Raw genomic sequence first — 22,015 nt, 5'->3', positions numbered from 1 at the left:
AAAGAATAGGGAAATTATCACTTTGTGATAAAAGTGAAGGATTACTGATATTATCATCTTCCCACCGCCTTACTTTAAGTTACTCATTGCAAACGAACAATTGTTTAACCATATGAAGTGAATGGTCGTCATGGAGATAATGACAAGAGGGGAGATGGTTACTCCGTGAGTAACAAATGAAATAACCAAACTCTTACAGGTAGGTTAAATGAGATCAAAAGAAAGGACAAAAGGAAACGAAGCAGTGATATATGAAAGTAGCGAGTTAAGTCTATCAGATTAACTAAGTCTAGAAAGATGTTCTATTGTAATATGGAACTGGTCCAGACTCGAGATGACATGGCTCTGTGTAGGGCTGTTGAAAGTAGTGTGGTTGTGGTGGAGACTCTACCTGATATTGTTGCACTAATTAGTTAATTATAGTCAAGGTGTCTCTTGTTTTTTTTCTCTTTTTTTTTTGTACAATGCATACATTGTTTATTGACAACAATAAGCAATGGCAACATACGCAACTATAACACACAACATTGACAGCAACAACAATCTTAGGGTTTTTTCCCTCCCCTCACCCCCGGGCTGAAACTATTACTGATTCAGACACACACAAGTGTGCGAGTTAAACTGTACTTTTTAAACCACACATATACACACAAAAGAAATCCATCAAACGCACACACTTACATACAGATAGTTAAATAGATATACAATTTTACATACATATCAATCTGTCTATTTATGTCTATGTATGTGTGTCTGTGTGCGTGTATGCACACACAATACAGGCACAGTATTTATTTCCACGCCTCTACTTACTTGTACACTTTAGCAATATGCACACACATCCAGACATGTACAAACATATACATTCGTACATATATTCCTAATTAAACTCACACACACAGTTACAGACGTGTACACTCGTATGTAGTTACACAGCCCGGTCAGCTACATAGTTAATTTACAATAATGAAATAGAATGAATAACAGTTAGGCTATGTGGTCATTTCCTGATGGTTATCCGGCGAAGAAGATATCAGTTAAATAGGTAATGTAGTGAACTGTTTCATATTACAACACTCTACACCATTTCAACACAAAGTAACATTGATCTCTACTATAACAGACCACAGTCATACCACACTATACTGCAAAGGAACGACACCACTCTGCACGAGGGTGTGTACAGTGTAAGGTAAATAGAGATACAGTGTTAGTATGATGGATATTAAGACGTGTTTCACCATTTTAACTGTTGTGTGTTGTGTCCAGGCCATAGCTGATACTGATGATGTGAAGTCTGTCAACAAGTCAAGTAAGTTTTGTTGATTTTAATTAGTGATCGGCTCTGAGTGTTGTGTATTTTATATAGTTAAAACAAGTAATTGTGTGATATTATAGACATTATAAGCACCAGCTTGAATCAGGAATGAGAAACTAACCAGTTCTTATAATGTCTAATGTACATTTTAAATTGAAAAATTAGCAGTTAATTTATTTATAGTTAAGAGTATGTCGTCTAGTTAGTTTACTTAATTGTGTGTTGTCTATATAGTTAGTGCGTTTTGTAGTTTTTATACATACGTAGGTGCTGGCATGGCTGTGTGGTTCAGAAGTTTGCTTCACAACCACATGGTTTCGGGTTCAATCTTGCTGTGTGATACCTGGACAGGTATCTTTTGCTATAGCCCTAGGCTGATCAATGAAATTTGGTTATGAAAACTTGGAAGCCCATCATGCGTGTCTGTTTCTTTTCCTACTACTGAACCATTAAATGATGGGAGATGTAAACAGAGCAACTTGAAAAATAAGCCCTGGGGTTGATTTACTCAACAAAACCCTTCAAGGCAAAGACACAGGGAGAGAAACTTAGGAATTCAAATAAGACATTTTTTTTCTCTCTCAATAATTATTTCTGAGGATCTATTCCTTCTCAATCACAGATTTTCGGATCATAATTGGAGTATATGTAAACTTGATGAACAATGCAAATTCTTTCGAACAGAAACTTATTAAAACAATGACACCTTTTTTTTTTTAGTTCATACTCTAACTTCAACAACCCCACTTTTTTTTTTTTTTTTACAGTAACCCTATCCTTTCATGTCTCATCAATTTCCTTTAAGTTTATCAAGGTTTACTCCCTTTACAGCCATACCGTGTTATTCTGCTGAGTGTCCGCATATGACCTCTCCTACTATCTACATAGCTGAAGCAACATTTTGTCCAGCAGTCAAAGACTACCACTCTCTCTCTCTCTCTGTAAGACTAGTCAATCACTATTTATTAGAAACTTTGATAAGTTTATTGAATTCCAAAATTGATTAATAACTGTTTTACTTCTCATTGCATTTTAAAATATTTTTCCAGGTACATTCTGTGAAATTTGCCAATTCACAATTAAAGGTGAGCTGAAACTTTGATTGGTGATGAGTCTTGGATAAAACATAAGCTGTATGTGTTTGTAAATATGTGTGTATGTTGACATAAATGACATTTAAAAGACATTGAAGTGCTTTGTGAAAATAAGAACTAGCTCTGGAGTGCATTATCTGAGGTTGGTGGAAAAGACACTTTCAAAAACTATTTGATTAATTAGAATAAAGTAATTATAGGAATTTTCACATTTACAAACTGTGTGTACATGGTAGTGATAAAGTGGAATGAAGAAGAAGTAACTTTGAATAAGTTGTTTGTATGTATGTAGTGTGAATATATAAGCAAAAACCAGCAACTAATGTGGATGGAACATAAAATAATTCAACTGAAAATCATGCCCTCATTATAATCTCAGCTAACCACCAATGTATCTCTACTTTCCAGCCATCTACACCTCTCCAAACTACTGATGTGATGATGCAATTATATCTAAGGATTACAATGTGTGTTAGCATGTATAATATATATATGTGTATACTGGTGTTACTTTAGGAGTATATAAATATATATGTTAGAACCTATGTATGTGTGTGAAAGAATTAGTTTGTATATGTGGTTGTGCTGCTGTTAGAGTTAATATGCAAGTACTAGTGTCAGTGTATATTTCTCTGTTTTTTGTGGGACGTTTGTAGACAAGGTGGGAATCCTGTGTTATGATTCATATAGAAGAGTGAATGTATGTGTGTGTACACAGTTTGTAATATACATACGCATAGAACCATCTGAAAATTAACACTAAACAATAACTTTTCATTGTTTTGAAGAACTTGACCGCTGGTTGCAGAATATTGGACGTAAAGGTCACTATAGCATAGAAGCAGCAGTGTCCAAATCACTAAACTCTATATGTAACCCGAATGACAACAAACCAATGCAGGATGACCCTTTAAGGCTAACAGCCTGCAAGGAGCTCATAGGTAAGACAAATATATCTAAATGTTACTGTTTCAAGGGAACCTGTTGTAAGTAAAATGGCAACAGGAAAGGCATTCAACCCTTGGAAAAAATCTGCTTCAACAAAATTCCTTCTAATCTATGCAAGTATGGAAAAGCAGACATTAAATGATGATGATGATGACGATGATTATGTTATGTAGGAACAGCGATTATGTACCTTAAGAATTTAATATATATATAGGCACTTTATGTCAGTACAGGTTCCTTATGTAGGTACAATATATAGGTGTCTTTGTGAATACAGCATATAGATACCTTGAATATGTACAGTGCATAGGTATTACATGTAGGTACAGTATATTGTTCTTGGAATTCAAAGATCTAGCTTTGTCACAATTTCTGCTACCCCCATCCCCTCTCTCCTTCATTGTCTCCAGACTACATCAATAAGCAATATCTAATATATAATAACATTACCATTCTTTGTCCACATTGGGACCCCTACATTTTATTAACACTACCACCACCACCATCACAACTTGTTGCCACCTGTTTCAATTAACATCTCAGACTTTCACAGTAACCATAGTAATAACATATCCACATCACCATTGCTGCATCCTTGCCTTCATACATGTCTTCCCAAGCAAGCACCTTCTTTTATTATCAATCACATCTTGAACATCTGATTAATTAATTAATTAGTGTGTAAACTAATTACATTAATCACTCTGTGGTTGTTGTATCTATAATTATTTATATTGGCTCAGGATGAAAGCAATTAATTAATCCTGATATATATTTGTTTCTGTGACAACATTGAGATCATCATTTGGACTGAGTGGTTTTGTTGAATGGCCTGTTTGACTATTCCACTGCACTTCTTGTGTGTCCATAGCTTGCACTGGGATTTCTGCATCTACACTTCCTATGTATTGAGCAGGGCCATTCACCTAAAGGGTCCTACCCACACACACGTGTATAATATATATATATATGTATACACACACATACTCATGCATATATATGTATGTCCACATACACACACGCCATAATCATATTTATTATACCCATTTCAATAAAGGACTGTTCAAATATTGTTGTTTTTTATTAGTGATATTAAAAACACATTTGCTTCTGTTGAAACAATTTCGACTTACACAATAACTCGCAGAACTAATCTACCAGTAAAGCTGAGAGACAACTGTGTGTGTGTGTGTGTTTATATATATATATATATATATATATATAGATATAGATATAGATATACAGGGCAGGGAATCGTCAATTAGTAATAAAATTAATAATTAACAATTATGCCGGGTAGCTCAGTATGAAAAAACCTTTTCGGTAAAGCCATTTATAATCATAAATATATAGAGATTAGCAGAAACCTGCTTCTCCAACATACTGAGAATTCAGAAACAGCAGCCAAAGAACTACTGATTCTAAAACTACAAATTTTTCTCTAATTGATAGCGATATTCATGGTACACACAGAACAAAAGACAGAAGAGAAGAGTAAAAAACAAACCTGCCTTTAATTAATTTGGTACGAACGTTTCACGATTAGTGGTAAGAAATTACCTCATTTCGATCTTCAGCCAAATATTTTAATAAATTTGCCAATGTCTAAATAACTCACGTAAATTTTGACCATGCGACATCAAGACCACGTGAGGCAGACATTAAGAAATTTATCGGCCAGTGAGTTTAAAATCTCACCCTAATGAGCTACCCGGCATAATTGTTAATCCTTGCTAATCCCTATATATTTATGATTATAAATGGCTTTACCGAAAAGGTTTTTTCATACTGAGCTACCCGGCATAATTGTTAATAATTAATTTTATTACTAATTGACGATTCCCTGCCCTGTATATCTATATTTAGTAATACCTCTAAGATGGTCAGCTAAACCGCAACAGGTTGTATGGGACTTTTTTCTATGCGGGACTATTTATAATACACACTGAATTGAATTCATTAGGGTGAGAGATTTTAAACTCACTGGCCGATAAATTTCTTAATGTCTGCCTCACGTGGTCTTGATGTCGCATGGTCAAAATTTACGTGAGTTATTTAGACATTGGCAAATTTATTAAAATATTTGGCTGAAGATCGAAATGAGGTAATTTCTTACCACTAATCGTGAAACGTTCGTACCAAATTAATTAAAGGCAGGTTTGTTTTTTTACTCTTCTCTTCTGTCTTTTGTTCTGTGTGTACCATGAATATCGCTATCAATTAGAGAAAAATTTGTAGTTTTAGAATCAGTAGTTCTTTAGCTGCTGTTTCTGAATTCTCAGTATGTTGGAGAAGCAGGTTTCTGCTAATCCCTATATATTTATGATTATAAATGGCTTTACCGAAAAGGTTTTTTCATACTGAGCTACCCGGCATAATTGTTAATAATTAATTTTATTACTAATTGATGATTCCCTGCCCTGTATATCTATATTTAGTAATATCTCTAAGATGGTCAGCTAAACCGCAACAGGTCGTACGGGACTTTTTTCTATGCAGGACTATTTATGATATACACTGAATTGAATTCATTAGGGTGAGAGATTTTAAACTCACTGGCCGATAAATTTCTTAATGTCTGCCTCATGTGGTCTTGATGTCGCATGGTCAAAATTTACGTGAGTTATTTAGACATTGGCAAATTTATTAAAATATTTGGCTGAAGATCGAAATGAGGTAATTTCTTACCCCTAATCGTGAAACGTTCGTACCAAATTAATTAAAGGCAGGTTTGTTTTTTACTCTTCTCTTCTGTCTTTTGTTCTGTGTGCACCATGAATATCGCTATCAATTAGAGAAAAATTTGTAGTTTTAGAATCAGTAGTTCTTTGGCTGCTGTTTCTGAATTCTTAGTATGTTGGAGAAGCAGGTTTCTGCTAATCCCTATATATTTATAATTATATATATATATATATATATATATATATATATATTATTTATATAGATAGGGTAATAAATTGAATATTAATTCAATTTAAAACCAAGTGGCCTAGCATATAAAAAAATCTGAAAATTCAGAAAAAATTGTATTACACGTGTATAAGGGATGACCACTAGGTAGACATCCAATATGCTAGAAAGAGGTCATCAACGACCCAACCACAAAGAAAAATAATGTTCTCCAGAAAAATTTCGCAAAACACCAGAACAGGACAAAATGAGAAATATACAGAATAAAGAATTATCTATGGACTGCAGTTTTGAACATTAACATTTTACTTACGTAACAACATCTGTGTTCTCATCAGCATAGACGTTCTAGAATCAATATAATTTGCATATAGTTCTACCGATTACATTGGGGCTAACATTATTTATCTTTGTGGTTGGGTCGTTGATGACCTCTTTCTAGCATATTGGATGTCCACCTAGTGGTCATCCCTTATACATGTATATATATAGATACACACACACACACATATATATATTATATTAATCAATGAAATTCCAAGTTACTCTGATTTTCATGTTTTCTGATTTACAATATTCTTTTCTACTCTAGGCACAAGGCCCAATAGGGGAGGGGGCCAGTTGATTAGATCAACCCCAGTATGCAACTGGTATTTAATTTATCAATCCTGAAAGGATGAAAGGCAAAGCTAACCTCAACGGAATTTGAACTCAGAACATAAAGACAGATGAAATAATTTTACAATATTGAAATAAATAAATACTTTCATGCATTATGCAATCATCAGGTTTATGTAGTGACAGTCGTGTTCCACCATTGAAAGTACTAGTTTATTTCAATATTGTAAAAATTGTAAATAATAAAATGTGAAAATTAGACTAAGTTGGAATTTCATTGATTAATATATTCTTTTATACACAACCATACAAACTTAGATATACATGTATATATATTCATCAGCTTTTGATAATATAGTATATTCTAGAAATAATACATTTCTAAATCTCTCAGAGAGATTTATGCAGTAGTGATACGATGAAGTAGTTGTATGCTGTCAACTTAATGTAACAGTCCCATGAAGGGAATAATACTACTGTTGGTTAGACCTAGGAAGCTGCACCACTTCCTGTCAGCCTTGACACATTTCCTGTGTCCTTATGTTTACAAGAGGGAGACAAGCACTTCCACCCAGCTAAGCCTGCATCCAGAGACATGTTTCTGAGTCTTTGCTTGTAAACATAAGGACACATGTGTCAAGGCCGACAGGAAGCAGTGCAGCTTCTTAGGTCTAAACAACAGTAATATTATTCCCTTCATGGGACTGTCACATTAAGTTGACAGCATACAACTACTTCATAATATATTCTGTTGCTCACTAGTTTCCATCTGCTTCTATTCTTTCGCAGCCAACCATGGTGACATCTTTAAAGAAGCCTTTATTGAACATTATGAGAGTGTTGAACCTGTCAGCTATTTAAGACTCATCCAAGATGTGTGTTACAAGAAACTAGAACAGTGCCAACATGATGAGAACCAAGCCAATGTAAGTCTCCTTTTTGTTCACAAAGTGTTTTGACATAAACAATAGAAGTCGAGGAAAGTGTAATCAAAATAAATGGGATCAGTTTTATAGTTTAGACTTCACAGCAAACTTCCTTCAACCTGTGTTGTTTCAACCCTGATCCAGCGAAAACATGTTTGAGACAGAGAAAAATTGGAAGATTGTTGACTGGATATGAAATATCCAGATTTTAAATAAATTTTCTAATCTTTGCGTGAATGAGAAAATTAGTTTATTGGGATGATTGTTTTTACAGCAAGATATGATATGCCTTTCTACTACTAGCTCAATATCCAAATGTACCTGCGTTTTACTGTTAGTATAATGGGAGTTATCTACCTTGACTAGTTCAGCACCTTAACCTCACACTGCAATTATTTTAGTATAATGGCATTGGTAAACGTTTCCCAAAGCCCGAAGGAACTCTGTTGTACGCATCTTATTTGTACCTGACAAAATTTCTTTTATATTCTAATTAATTAATAACCTTCCCTTACTTTATCTCGACATTTTGGGACAATCAGAGTGACCCAGTTTGACCCTCATCACAGGATGCCAAAACAATCCATGCTGTTCCAGTTTCACTGAGGTTAAATACCTATGGATACTACCCTGTATATTTATTTATTCTGTATCCATTTCAGCTCATTAACTTGTTTTGGGTCCTTAAATATTGCTTTCCGCAGACAAAGCAGATATTCCCCATTCACTACCCTTTGTCTCTGGAAACTCCTTAAGATTGTTGAGCTCCAGATTTCCTAATCAAGATGCCAGTTTATTTAAGGTTACCAGTTATCAGGTACCTATGCTATACAGAACTTAAATGTACTGCAAATCAGGGGATTTGAATTTAAAGAAAATTTAGTACAAATGGGTGCTGAAAAGTTCCTGGCTTTGAGTAAAAGAAAATACAGGAGGACCAGTTAATTATGATTTTATTCAACATATTCCCACTTACTGCAGCAGTCCTTCAGATTTTCTAAGCCCCGTAAAAGAACTGAAGGTTGGGCTTCCAACTAGGCCTTTCACAATACCCTTAAAACTAGGAACTTTTCAGCACCTCCTCATATTTGTTAGTCCATCTTCTCTTAGTGTTTGTTAAAAATCTTTTATATTGGTTATTTTTCCGTCAGGTGGAACCTGTCAAGTTTAATGCTGATAACCAAATGGAAATTGTTGAAACCAAAAACCTAAGAACCTTGCAGCCAACCGAAGAGCAGTGATAAAACTCATGGTTCCTTGAGTGTAGGATTGGAAACTTAACTGTAGAATAGTAGAGACCAGTACACTGTGCTTCTGGGATGTTCAAGATCTGGTCTAAACTTTGTTGCTACTTTTTGGCAAACATTTTCAAAATATATTTAATCTCTCTGTATAATTATATTGTCATTTTTTAACATCCACTTTTCCATGCTTGCATGGGTCAGACAGAATTCAAGCTGATTTTCTATGGCCAGATACTCAATCAACCATTTCCACAGGATTGGAGATGAACGACACCACTTGTAAGACAGTGACACTTGTTTACAACCACAATGCAATGTCAAGACAAAGAGACACAAACATCAACATGACAGGCTGCATCGAGTTTCTTATTTCTTTATTGCCCACAAGGGGCTAAACATAGAGAGGACAAACAAAAGGATTAAGTCGATTACATCGACCCCAGTGCATAACTGGTACTTAATTTATCAACCCCGAAAGGATGAAAGGCAGTCGACCTCGGCGGAATTTGAACTCAGAACGTAGCAACAGACGAAATACCGCTAAGTATTTCACCTAACGTTTCTGCCAGCTCACTGCCTTAAGTTTGTCGACCAAATCCACTGAAACATTGAATCAGCCTGGGGCTATTGTAGAAAACACTTGCCCAAGGTTCCAGTGGGATTCAACTGCAACCATGTTGTCAGGAAGCAAACTTCTCAACCACAAGCTTAGTGGATGCAGATCAGTAGTCTAGCCTGTTGACTATGTTTCACTCTGTAACCATTATCATAGTTATAATGTCCACTTTCTCAGGCTTGTATGGGTCACACAGAATTTGTTGAGACAGTTTCCATAACCAGATGTTCCTTCTATTGCCAACACGCAACTGTTTCTGAGCAAGGTAATATTTCACTGTAGCCAGACTTGTTTCTCAGAAGACTGGAAACAGATACTGCTTGTATGACAGTGACATCCATTTACAACTATCATGCTATATGACAAGGAAACAAACACACATGCATACTTATATGGCAAGCTTCTTTGTTAACCTACATTTTAGTGGGTTCATTTTTAGAACTTCAATGTTCATACACCTACTTTCACATGTCAAAGCCCTAACCTACTTTTTCACCACCACCCCAAACTTTGTAAGGGAAGATCAACAGACAGCAAGATTATTCAGCCATAAAATATTGCTTTAAACAAGTGGCCTGTCCAACCCTTGCTAATTTTGAAAAATGGACATTGAATAAACTAAAGATTAACAGTTAAATGAGGCAAAATTTAAAACATTCATAAAATTATCTATTGTAATATATATTTTGCCATTAATAAATTTCACTCTGTAAAATTCTCGAGTTATTTTTTTTTATACTGACCTGCCCAAAACCACAAACTTGTTTTAAAGCAGTCATCACTTTAAAAAAGAGCATTTCATGCTAATTCATGTTCCAAACACCTGCTTAATAACAAATTTATTTTCAAAATAAGGCAGTATATTTCAACTTTTGACATAAGTTGATGCTTAATTACAAATTTTTTAGAAGAATTTAATGGAGGTTCATTGTTAGTATTCAGGACCAGAGGCCGTCTTCAACAGGTTGGTATCATCTAGTTAATTCAGCATGAATTCTACTTAAAGATTATTTTCAACAAATACATGTAAGTAAAGTAACTGTTGTTGGTGGAAAAGTAGGTCTTTGATGACTAAGTGTGAGTGCCTTCTTAATTATATTTCTAATCAGAAGTTGGCAAAGTTGTTAATGTCAGACAAAATGCTTCATGGGATTGAGTTTTTCTCTCTGAGTTCAGATCCCACCACAATCAACTTCACCTTTCAGGGTTAAGAAAGAAAAAGAAAAGTTCCAGTTCAAGGTAGTGGATTAATGGAATTCAAAGGAAGTAGAAATGAATGCCTCGTGCTATTGGTTTCAGCTCTTAGCGTTCTGGATTCAAATCCCACCATGACCTACCCAAATGGTAAACTTAACTTGTTGCCTGCTATAGCACTATCACCTTGGGGGCTTCTATTAAAGTTCACTCTACTAAGTGCATGGCCTAGTGTTAAGGGTGGTGCACTCATGAACATGAGATCATGGGTTCGATTCCTGGATTGGGCAGTGTGTTCTTGAGCAGAACATTATCTCACACTAGCAGTATAGCCCGGCGCTGCTCGGGATTAAGCTAGGATTATTAAATGATCAAGTGCTTTATTTTAAACCAAAATAAGTAACATGGACATCAGATTTGAGCGAAATCTGTTGAAATTGGTTTGGCTGAAAATGGTTTGCTGGCAATTTAATTGGGAAATCCCATAAGGAATCAGTTTATTGGTTATTTCCACTCATTGACTGTTTTTTTTAAAGTTGCATTAGAGATCTGCATAGGAAAAGGTTGATCTGAAGGCTTGCATTGGGGATGTGAATTGGAGTAACTTAGGAAAACTTACCAACAGCCTTAACAAAAAAATAAGGGGTCTGTCCCTTCTAGGTTAACTCTAACCCTAACCCTAATCGTAATCCAAACACTAACCCTAAAACCCTAGTGGAAATCATGCGGTTGTTAATCTGAAACATTACAAAACCCTTTTAGTGGTCCGAAAAACGGGTTAGGAGGGGGGGGGGATGACAAATTATTACATACGTTTTTGTTTCATAGTTGTGAAATATAAACAAAACTCTTTCGCTCCCAAAGTAGTATATATGAGGAGGGAGAAAGATGAACGATTTAAAATAAATATATTTGAATTGTGTGAGAAAGTATATATAATCTCATTATAGAATATAGTGTCTTTCAAAAACATCGTATATTTTAAACTATATCTCATGTTTAAGAAAAAAAAATGCCTTTTACATTTTACACTTTGTCTTAACTACATTTTCATTCCTAATATGCTTTCTGCCTCCCTTTCCACATTTCCGTTCTTTTGTTTTGTTTTTTTATTTAGACACTAGCAAAGTAAACTCTTAGCAAACACTGTACCCCCTCCCCCCGTCACAAACACACTATTTCTTTCTTTCTTTCTCTCTCTCCTTCACGTGCGTACACACAGATTTGACTTCGCCATGTCAACAAACTTCAAAATTCGTAAAAGTTTATCGATTTTTACAGCTATACGCGGGTGCCTCTGAGAGAAAAAAATTGGCCAAAATGCACATAAGGTCATTCCGAATCTCCTCCTAAAATTGGAGCGACATGCGTGCTAATTTGTGGACGTGCATAAACAACATTCAGGTACACACACACACAAACATCTGTTTTATAGATATAGAGATAGCTGTATGATTACTGACAACTGATGTGTAGCACACTGTGCACCTGTATAGGAAATGTCTATTTGATGAAAGGAGTGAACTAATGTGCAGTACAAACACTGATCAGTATAAAATCGTCTGTGCAAGCTGTTTCCTTGGATCAAGTGACAACCATTAAAATTTAAAGATTAAACTCAGTTGCAAGCATTTAGGCTGAACTGCTAATTTGAAGATACCTTCTTCCCTTCTGTCCACCAGCCTAGGAGGCCCTGTGAATAAATGTTCATGGACACATTGTTCCCTGATTAACCATCATTTTAACACCTACTGTTCCATACTTGCATAGGTTAGAATACACCTGGTATACACTTCTATTTAATTCTATAAATTGTTCATTTAAGACCAGTTTTTCTAAGACAATTTTATTTTTATTTATTAATATATTGAAGCCATATGTGGACTGCAACAAAAGTTCTTATAGAAATCTACAACATAGTTTGCCTCAAAACTATAATTACAGATAAAATAAGTAAAATTTAAAATTATCTCAATTCTACATAAATGCCAACTTTCATGTGCATATTATTAGCCTTGAATGGATATGGGTAACTATTGTAAAATACTGTAATTTATCAATGTCTGAAGGAAATTACTAAGTAAAATAAATTCACATATACCCCATTGATTCATTTTAATATGCATTTTTCCATGTTTGCATGGGTCAGACGGAATTTGCAAGGGAAATTTTCAGCAAAATTTGTCACATATAGAGTAAAATTATATGTAATTTAAAAAATTGAAAATTTAAGTTGAAACTCCACAGCAGTTATTTCTTGATTTGAAAACCCTTTACATTCAGAAATTGTCTTTCCCAAGTCCAGAACTCACTTTATAATTTTCATCTACATACTTAAAACATATTAGTAGAAAATTTTGTTAAAAAAACATCCGTTTTTCATAAAGTTATAAGGTCAGAAAACAACAGGGCACACACTTCTACAGTTATGCACTAAATGTATTTAGAGAAAGTGAGTACTCTTAGATGAATAAAGAATACAAGGAAAGTAAGATGTAACAGGAGATAAATTTACACAAGTTGGGAATCAAATGTGTAAATATCATTTAGCAACTAACAGAAAACAGACCAGGTGATCGATCAGCTATTACTGCTAATGTAATATGATTGATGTCAATATTTTGTGTAAAAGAAAAAGTTACTGAATAGGTAAATCCAGATTGTTTCGTGTATTTTGGTGACAGTCTTAAAAATTTTGTTTGGTTTTTGTAATTGTGAAATTTTTTCGCCATGAACGGTTTGTGTTTTTAAACCGAATGTATTTTTTCTTATGTTATATTTATTCCTGAATGATGTGTAAAGAAATTTTGATTTATTAAGTCTCTTAATGAATTCTTTATACTGAAATATATATTGAAGAGAAATATGTTCATTTGAATATATACGTTTTTGCGTCGTAACTCCTTTATTATTATTATTTATATATATATATAACTTTATAATAATTACAGTACTTTTATGTCATTAAATGTAGCCAAAACTGGAGATAAATGACTAACACAACAAAAGACTTACAGAGCAAAATTTATTAACATGCCATGAAAATTTATTTTTTCATGCCTTCTTGTGCCTTCAGTACACGGACCACAATCTTCTGTTCTTCAATAAGGAATGCTCGCACAATCCTGGTTAAAAAAAAAAAAAAAGTTTCATAGTAATACAAAAAAATACACAGAAGAATGTGTAGAGTATAATCAATTGCTGATGATACTCCTGGATGACAGAGGTAAAAGTCAGGTAAACTATGAAAGATTCAAAAGATTTGGGATTGGTCACAGCAAAAATACAATGAAAATAAAACGTAATACGACAAGTCTCCTTTCTTCAACATTAGGTTAATTAAACTATTTTACAAAGTGAATTGTATTTTATGCTAATTAAGCATAAGCTTTGATCTAAAAAGATATTCCAGCTATTATGACTAATTAAGATAGTAGAGATTTGACTGCTATTTCTAATAACTTAAATGACCACATAGGGGCTCATTTGTGTTTGAATTTGATATTAATTGAAAAAGCACATCTGAATCTTAAGTTAGACAGCAACCCAGTGTTTTATCAGAAGTCTGATAAATCAGCAATGTTATCATAGGATATGTTCCTGACCATAACATCTGACAAGAATTTGTATATAAAATTACAATGGAATTTTGATGCTTAATAATAAGTATTTTAGAGGAATTTAAATGAAGGTTGATTGTTTGATTATTAAGCTATTCAGGACCAGAGGCCATCTTGGACAGGCTGGTATCACAAGGGCTACACTATCTAGTTAACTAATTCAGCATGAAAGGGAAAACTGTGATGTGAATGCAGCAAAAAAGTGTATCCATATATGGTTAACAATCATAAAAATTAAAAAAAAAGTTACAAGTTACATTGAAAGTTTATACATTCTAGAATGTAGAAGACTATTTGAACAAGGATCCTCTTATAAGGATTCTAAACTTTGAAGTAATTATTTACTGTAAGTAGCCAAGTTTACCAACATAACATGATACCTTTTTAAACTTTTAGGTATCAACCAGCTTGAAATCAGCACTGGTTCTATGATTTAAAATTCAGAATTGTCATTTTAAACATCAACCTACTAAGTCTTATTTTAAAAATTAAATGAAACAGGCAGAATATTTCTTAGGTGATCAACACCATAATATCTAGAAGTTAACCAGAACAAACCATTGCAAAATGGGACATTGCCAAAGTACCAAAACCATCTCTCATTCAATTAGTTAAAAACTCAGTCAAAAGTCAGTGAAGCACACTAGAATCAAAATAGTGAATCATAGCCCAGTGCTTAAGTCATCATATTTGACCAATTCAACGACACCAAACAAAAATTTCTTATAATCCCAGATTATATGCTTTCAGCTATTTTTATTTACAGGAAAGGAATACGATTCATAATTTAAATAAGGAAATTTGTGAACTTTGAATGTATAAGAGTATTGACGAGTGTAAAATAGTGTAAACAACTAAAATAAAAGTATATGTAAATAATTTTTTTTTCTTAATATTTTATATGTAGTGGTCGAAGGAAACTCTGGCTTTTGTTAGGAGTGGTCCGCATAACCATTCATAATACAGAGACTGGGAGCCTATTTCAGTGCAGAAGTGAATTGTCAGCACTTCACTTAGCCGCAAACACACCATATAGCTGCAATAGACTGCTGTATCACCAACAATGTGATTTCTCTAAGACATCAGCCGGTAACCTATCAAGTCCATTTACACATTTCTCAATACATACTGCTGTTATGACTTCCCTTCCTTCAAATGAACTCCATATATCCTACTGGATTTTAAAGAAAAACAAATTTTAGCAGAGAATCTCAAATAATGTAAAGCTATTAAATTTATTACAATAAACTTTTACCAGTCTGCCATTTCACACAACATCAAAAAGAATCACAAGAAACTCCAATAAACTGTAGATGACCAAAGTTTGTAACACTTCATTCAACTAATCATTTTTTTATATGAATACTTGATAAAAGACCAAAAATCTGAACCCATATACCAGCAGTTGGTAAATCTAAATACTGCTGAGTGATACATACAAAACCTTTGTTTCTGACATTGATTCAATGAATTCTTTTTCCTTTATTAGTGTGAATCAATTCCCTACAGGATGAGCATCTGTTATATGACAACATTGGACATCTAGTATCTGATAAAAGCATTCACCAGTTTAAATTGGAAAATTAAGTCACCATTGGCCATACTATATCTACTATGGCAATACATAAACATTCTCTGGGCAACCTGCTGCACTGCCATTAACACTCATATTTAGGTTGATAGAAGGTCTACAGTAGACACATATAGCCATAACTTCAAATCTCATCCTGCCCACTGTCAGAGTGGTGTCATTCAATAAGCTAAACCTGGTCAAAAGTCAGTGAAGCACTTTAGAATCAGAATCAGTCATAGCCCAGTGCTTAAGTCATCATATTTGACCACATAATTCAATAACATCCAAATAATTTACATGTCCTTTCATTCTACAGTTTTAAATAAATGCTCTTAACATGACATACACTATTATTATTAAGCAAAGAAGAGACTGAAAGATTTTGGCTATATATGCAAAACTTCAAACTACTCAACTGATAGCATGCCAAAAGTTCCCAAACCCCAGATCTCTTTGGACATTTTATCTTCATAGTCTTATAAAAGATATTCACTGGGCAATCTCTGCAATGCTATCATTAGCACAACCATATATTTGGATTAACAGAAATACCACAGCTGCAGGTCACCAAGGCAGTCCTTGCAATAACCAGGGGTTGAAAACTCTATAGTTTCAGATAATAAAATGTCAATTGGTTTCAAAATCTGACTTAGCCTCTAAGCTGATAAATGCAATGAAGTTGTCTCAGATATAGGTTAGTTTGAAAGAATAAGCAAAGTGCAAACACAGACTGCCAAGCTATTTATTGATTCATTAGTTTCATTCATATTTTCTTTAGATGACTAAGACTATTATCTCAATCAAATTATCAAAACAAATTAGCTGTAGTGAAATTGAAAGAAACTTGTCAAAAATCAGTGAAGCACGCTAGAATCAGTTAATCATAGCCCAGTGCTTAAGTCATCATATTTGACCAAGTAATTCAACACCCAAATATTCTTCTACAACCCATGACTAATGGGTTTGTACATCATATTTGATATCCCTTTTGTGTACATCTAAACATATACAAACACACACACACATCCTGCAGCCTCTAATAGGTTAATTCTTGTCCTGTCTACTATTAGGCACTTAGCTATACAAATTAGATCAGATTACTTCAGGAAGTGGTCATAAAACATTAAAATTTCCTGCAATAAAGAATTCAATTCTGCAAGGAACCAGTTCAATGAAATTTCATGGTACAGTTAGTGTTGTAATATAACTTGACCTTTTAGTTGTATCAGCCAAAATCATTAATACAATTTTCTGAGTACATGAATAACCCTTCAGCATTCAGATTACTTTTTTCAAATGTAATGCTTATATATTCACAGTTCTGAATTAATCACACATTATCTTATATTTTTGAGAATTCAATGTGATTATTAATTTTAAGAATGACTCAGGTAAGGTGTGTGAGGTTGGATCTGGCCAATTTAAACATAAAACAACAAGAATATTTTGACCAGATATGGCCAGTTTAAATGCTAAAGGGTTAAAGCATACAGAAGGCAATTAATTCTCAGTTATCTGACCAATACGTTGTATATAATTGATTTTAAAGAGAGATAAAGCAAATTAAGCCAGCCCCTGAACAATTTGAACTTAATACTTCGAGGTAACAAAACTAAAGGCACTTCAGTTATTAAAAGTTAAGCCTGTTGTTTCTACTAATTACAACATATACAAGGAATGATTAATTTATGTGAAGCTAGCTCTTCCGTTCCAGTTTCATATATCAAAAACTTTCAGAAACCATAAGCACCTAATTCAAAAGTATTTCACATAAAATATCAAATAGATACACAATAATAACATCAGCCCACCAATAATACTGTTTTAAGAAGATAGTCACAATTCAGTGCTTAATGCATTGTAATTGACAGATAAGTAGTATATTGAAATATTTATGTTCCCGATATTGGTACAGTGATTAATCCTTACTGCTGCGAAACCTAATACCCACAGAATGAGGACATAATACACTTAGCTACAATGTACGATGGTATTCATGACCTCACATTGGTCTCTGAAGTGGCAAATGAAGACATAGCTGCAGGTCGCCAATGTAGTTTATGAATTAATCTGAGGTTAACATCTCAAGTGATACAATACTGACTGAATTGATTGATTGATTGGAAAGAATGAGCAGAAAAATTTAGATCCCCAAGCAATTTATAAATTCATTGGTTGAACAGGTCAGATTATCAAAATAAAATAGCTGTAGTAACAAATATTAAAAAACTTGTCAAACATCAGTGAAGCACGCTAGAATCAGACAATTAGTCATAGCCCAGTGCTTAAAATCATCATATTGGACAAGTAATAGCTAAATATATTTTTACAATAATAACTGTATGTATATATATATATATATATATATATAATTTTAACATCTACTTTTCGATGCTTGCATGGGCCAAATGAGACTGTTAAGGTAGAATATTCATGGCTTGAGTCCTTCTCGATGCCAACCATTAGCCATTTCCAAGCAAAGTAATAATCCCTCAATCTATCAACAAACAAACTCAGACATGTTTTTGGCAGGAACAAACATGGCACCGTTTATATAAAGTGAAGCTTTTGTTTATAACCAGTGCATAAATGTAAAAACAATGGGAAATAGGCACTCAGTAATGCACACTTGTGTGCGTATATATATATTATATATATTTATGAATATGCACACACATAGCCATGTTTATAACTGATCTGGGATAACACACTATGCTCAACTGTGAACCATGTTACACTGATCACAGACTGATTTGTGATAATACAGATCAATAATCAATTGAAGATTCTGCTCGTATCATAAAAACATGTCCCAGTGATAACCCATGATATTCAGCTACCCAATGTTCACTGATTATTGCTTGTCTTTACATGAATGTGTTACAAGGTTACTTATTTTTTTACATGGTTTTATGTAGCTGTACCCTTCGACATTGGACAGGTGGAAAGAAAAATACAAAGATACCTGATCCTAACAAATGAAGTAGAAGAGTGTATTCTATTCACAAGAAATTGGAGAGGATCAAGAAAATATGACAGTGAAAAGCTTCACTGCTGAGGGCTGCAAGTTTGGTGTCAATGGACCTAACATTTATTCCAACATGGAGATGATTTATTTATCACTGTGCTAATTAGAACCAAACCACAGTGATAAACAAGTATAGGTGTGTGTGTGTTTGTGTACACACAAATATATGCATAATTTCAATGTCCCTTTTTCATGCTTATATACATTAGATGGAATTCCATCAAACGAATTTCTATGGCTGGAGAACTTCACAAAAAACTAGAAATGTAGACAACCACCTGTATGGTGGTAACACTCACTTTTAATCACAGAACCCTGTTCGCACTAATATTTATGGTTTTGTCCATTATTAACAACATTTTTCTTGAGTAGGTTTTCCCTTAAATATAATGTAATTAACAATCATACATGCGCAACATTATTTCTAGTACCAAGTGACAACTTACATTAAAGAGTGTATTTCATTAGTAATCAACTAATCACTAATTAATGACATGAAATTTAGAGACTTAGGCAAGTTGGATCCTGTCTAACCATCCAGCTTACGCCAGCATGGAAGTGGACATAAAAACAATAACGACGACATCAAAACCATCTTTCATACACAACCATTCCACATCTGGTATAACATTGAATTAGTCAAATATAAAAATTCAGTCAGAGATCAATGAAGCTTGCTGTTTTCAGAAGATAGTCACAGTTCAGTGCTTAATTCATTGTAATTGACTGATCAGTAGTATATTGAAATATTTATGTTCCCGATATTGGTATCTGACATATTGGAACACGTCAGATTATCAAAATAAAATAGCTGTAGTAACAAATATTTAAAAACTTGTCAAAAATCAGTGAAGCACACTAGAATCAGACAATTTGTCATAGCCCAGTGCTTAAATCATCATATTGGACAAGTAATAGCTAAATATATTTTTACAATACAATAACTGAGAGTGTATTTCGTTAGTAATCAACTAATCAATAATTACTGACATGAAATTTACAGACTCAGGCAAGTTGGATCCTGTCTAACCATCCAGTTTATGCCAGCACGGAAGTGGACATAAAAAAAATGACGATGACATCAAAACCATCTGTACTTCACAACACAACACAGAGACTACCATTCCACATCTGGTGTAACATTGAATTAGTCAAATATAAAAATTCAGTCAGAAATTAATGAACCTTGCTGTTTTCAGAAGATAGTCACAGTTCAGTGCTTAATTCATTGTAATTGACTGATCAGTAGTATATTGAAATATTTATGTTCCCGATATTGGTAGTGATTAATCCTTACTGCTGTGAAACCTAATCCCCACAGAATGAGGACATAATACACTTAGCTACAATGTACAATGGTATTCATGACCTCACATTGGTCTCTGAAGTGGCAAATGAAGACATAGCTGCAGGTCACCAATGTAGTCCATGAATTAATCTGAGGTTAACATCTCAAGTGATACAATACTGACTTAATTGATTGATTGATTGGAAAGAATGAGCAGAAAAATTTAGATCCCCAAGCAATTTATAAATTCATTGGTTGAACACATGTCAGATTATCAAAATAAAATAGCTGTAGTAACAAATATTAAAAAACTTGTCAAACATCAGTGAAGCACGCTAGAATCAGGCAATTAGTCATAGCCCAGTGCTTAAAATCATCATATTGGACAAGTAATGGCTAAATATATTTTTACAATAATAACTGTATGTATATATATATATATATATAATTTTAACATCTACTTTCCGATGCTTGCATGGGCCTAATGAGACTGTTAAGGTAGAATATTCATGGCTTGAGTCCTTCTCGATGCCAACCATTAGCCATTTCCAAGCAAGGTAATAATTCCTCAATCTATCAACTAACAAACTCAGACATGCTTTTGGGAGGAACAACAAAACCATCTTTACTTCACAACACAACACAAAGACAACCATTCCACATCTGGTGTTACATTGAATTAGTCAAATATAAAAATTCAGTCAGAAATTAATGAACCTTGCTCTCACAGTTGAGTTAATTTTAATTGACTGGTTATCATATTTCCATAACTATTTAAACACAAACCACAGTGTAAACCTACTCAGTACATACTGACTGTCAACTGACCCTTTCTGCTGACTTATGGAACCTTTAAGATCAGGATAAAGAAACTGAAAACAACCACCAAGATCAATGTGTCACTGACTATTGAACTTGTAAAATACACTTGCATCTTACTTATTGTATCAAATGCGAAAACATACCTGTTTCTAACACATTTGTGACACCTAGAACCTCCATATGCTCGGGATACCTTCTTGTGTCGTCGGGACATAGACATCCATTTAATGGGTCTGGCTGGAGTGATCTGAATTGAACAAATGAAACAAAAATCACCACAAATTTTTAGACATTAAAACATGCTCGTAAGTCCTGCCTTATAAAATTTTAAATTGCTGGGTACAGCTATGTGTAGTTAAGAAGCTCGCTTTGCAACCATATGGCTTCGGGTTCGTCCGTCCCCAACCACTTAACCTGTTGACGGTTTGTTTATGCCCCTTAACTTAGCAGTTCAGTAAAAGACCAATAAAATAGTACAAGACTTGGTATACAATTTTAACAGCCAGTGTTTCTGTGGCTGACATTTTCAAAAATGCTACTGACTGGATTTTGACAAAGATTTTATCCTTTTAGTCAGCATATTTCCATTGAAACACACTACATTTGTTTGAATTAAACTGGCCATATCCAACCCAAACTAACTAGACCTAACCTCTCACACCTATTCTACAATGTCATTCTAAAAATAACAATCACATCATCAAAATCTTGAAGCTACAAGATAATGTATGATTAATTCAAAACAAGGTGAATAAATTTAGCACTACATTTAACTGAGTAATAAGGAATGCTAAAGGATTAATTATGAAAATAACG

The 22,015-nt window shown here is 33.8% G+C and overlaps 2 protein-coding genes across 2 annotated transcripts in view; one reads left to right on the top strand and one right to left on the bottom strand.

Moving 5' to 3' along the window:
* Positions 1–117: 117 nt before the first annotated feature.
* On the top strand, positions 118–10,389 carry LOC106881106 (uncharacterized). Its single transcript, XM_014931339.3, has 5 exons — positions 118–1,312; positions 2,368–2,403; positions 3,201–3,353; positions 7,678–7,814; positions 8,966–10,389. Exons 1-5 carry the CDS (start codon positions 1,216–1,218, stop codon positions 9,053–9,055), a joined length of 513 nt encoding a protein of 170 aa, XP_014786825.1. The 5' UTR covers positions 118–1,215; the 3' UTR covers positions 9,056–10,389.
* A 3,490-nt stretch (positions 10,390–13,879) lies between these two features.
* LOC106881101 (large ribosomal subunit protein eL34) overlaps positions 13,880–22,015 on the bottom strand; it is a 13,329-nt gene continuing 5,193 nt past the window's right edge. Inside the window, exons 5-6 of the mRNA XM_014931330.3 lie at positions 21,343–21,446; positions 13,880–13,993 (exon numbers count right to left, since the gene is read on the bottom strand). Of these exons, the coding sequence (XP_014786816.1) occupies positions 13,915–13,993; positions 21,343–21,446 (183 nt within the window). The 3' untranslated portion in view covers positions 13,880–13,914. The remainder of the gene's footprint in view (positions 13,994–21,342; positions 21,447–22,015) is intronic.

Source organism: Octopus bimaculoides, chromosome 5 (genome assembly GCF_046866305.1).
Source record: "Octopus bimaculoides isolate indiv1 chromosome 5, ASM4686630v1, whole genome shotgun sequence".
Classification (NCBI taxonomy): domain Eukaryota; kingdom Metazoa; phylum Mollusca; class Cephalopoda; order Octopoda; family Octopodidae; genus Octopus; species Octopus bimaculoides.
This window is presented reverse-complemented; position numbering and strand designations above follow the sequence as displayed.

Bases quoted from the DNA above. Each gene is read 5' to 3' on its own strand.
- LOC106881106 (XM_014931339.3), top strand. From the start codon at position 1,216: ATGATGGATATTAAGACGTGTTTCACCATTTTAACTGTTGTGTGTTGT. The intron at 2,404-3,200 runs GTGAGCTGAAAC...ATTGTTTTGAAG, and splicing joins TTGCCAATTCACAATTAAAG to AACTTGACCGCTGGTTGCAG. The intron at 7,815-8,965 runs GTAAGTCTCCTT...TTTTTCCGTCAG, and splicing joins ATGATGAGAACCAAGCCAAT to GTGGAACCTGTCAAGTTTAA.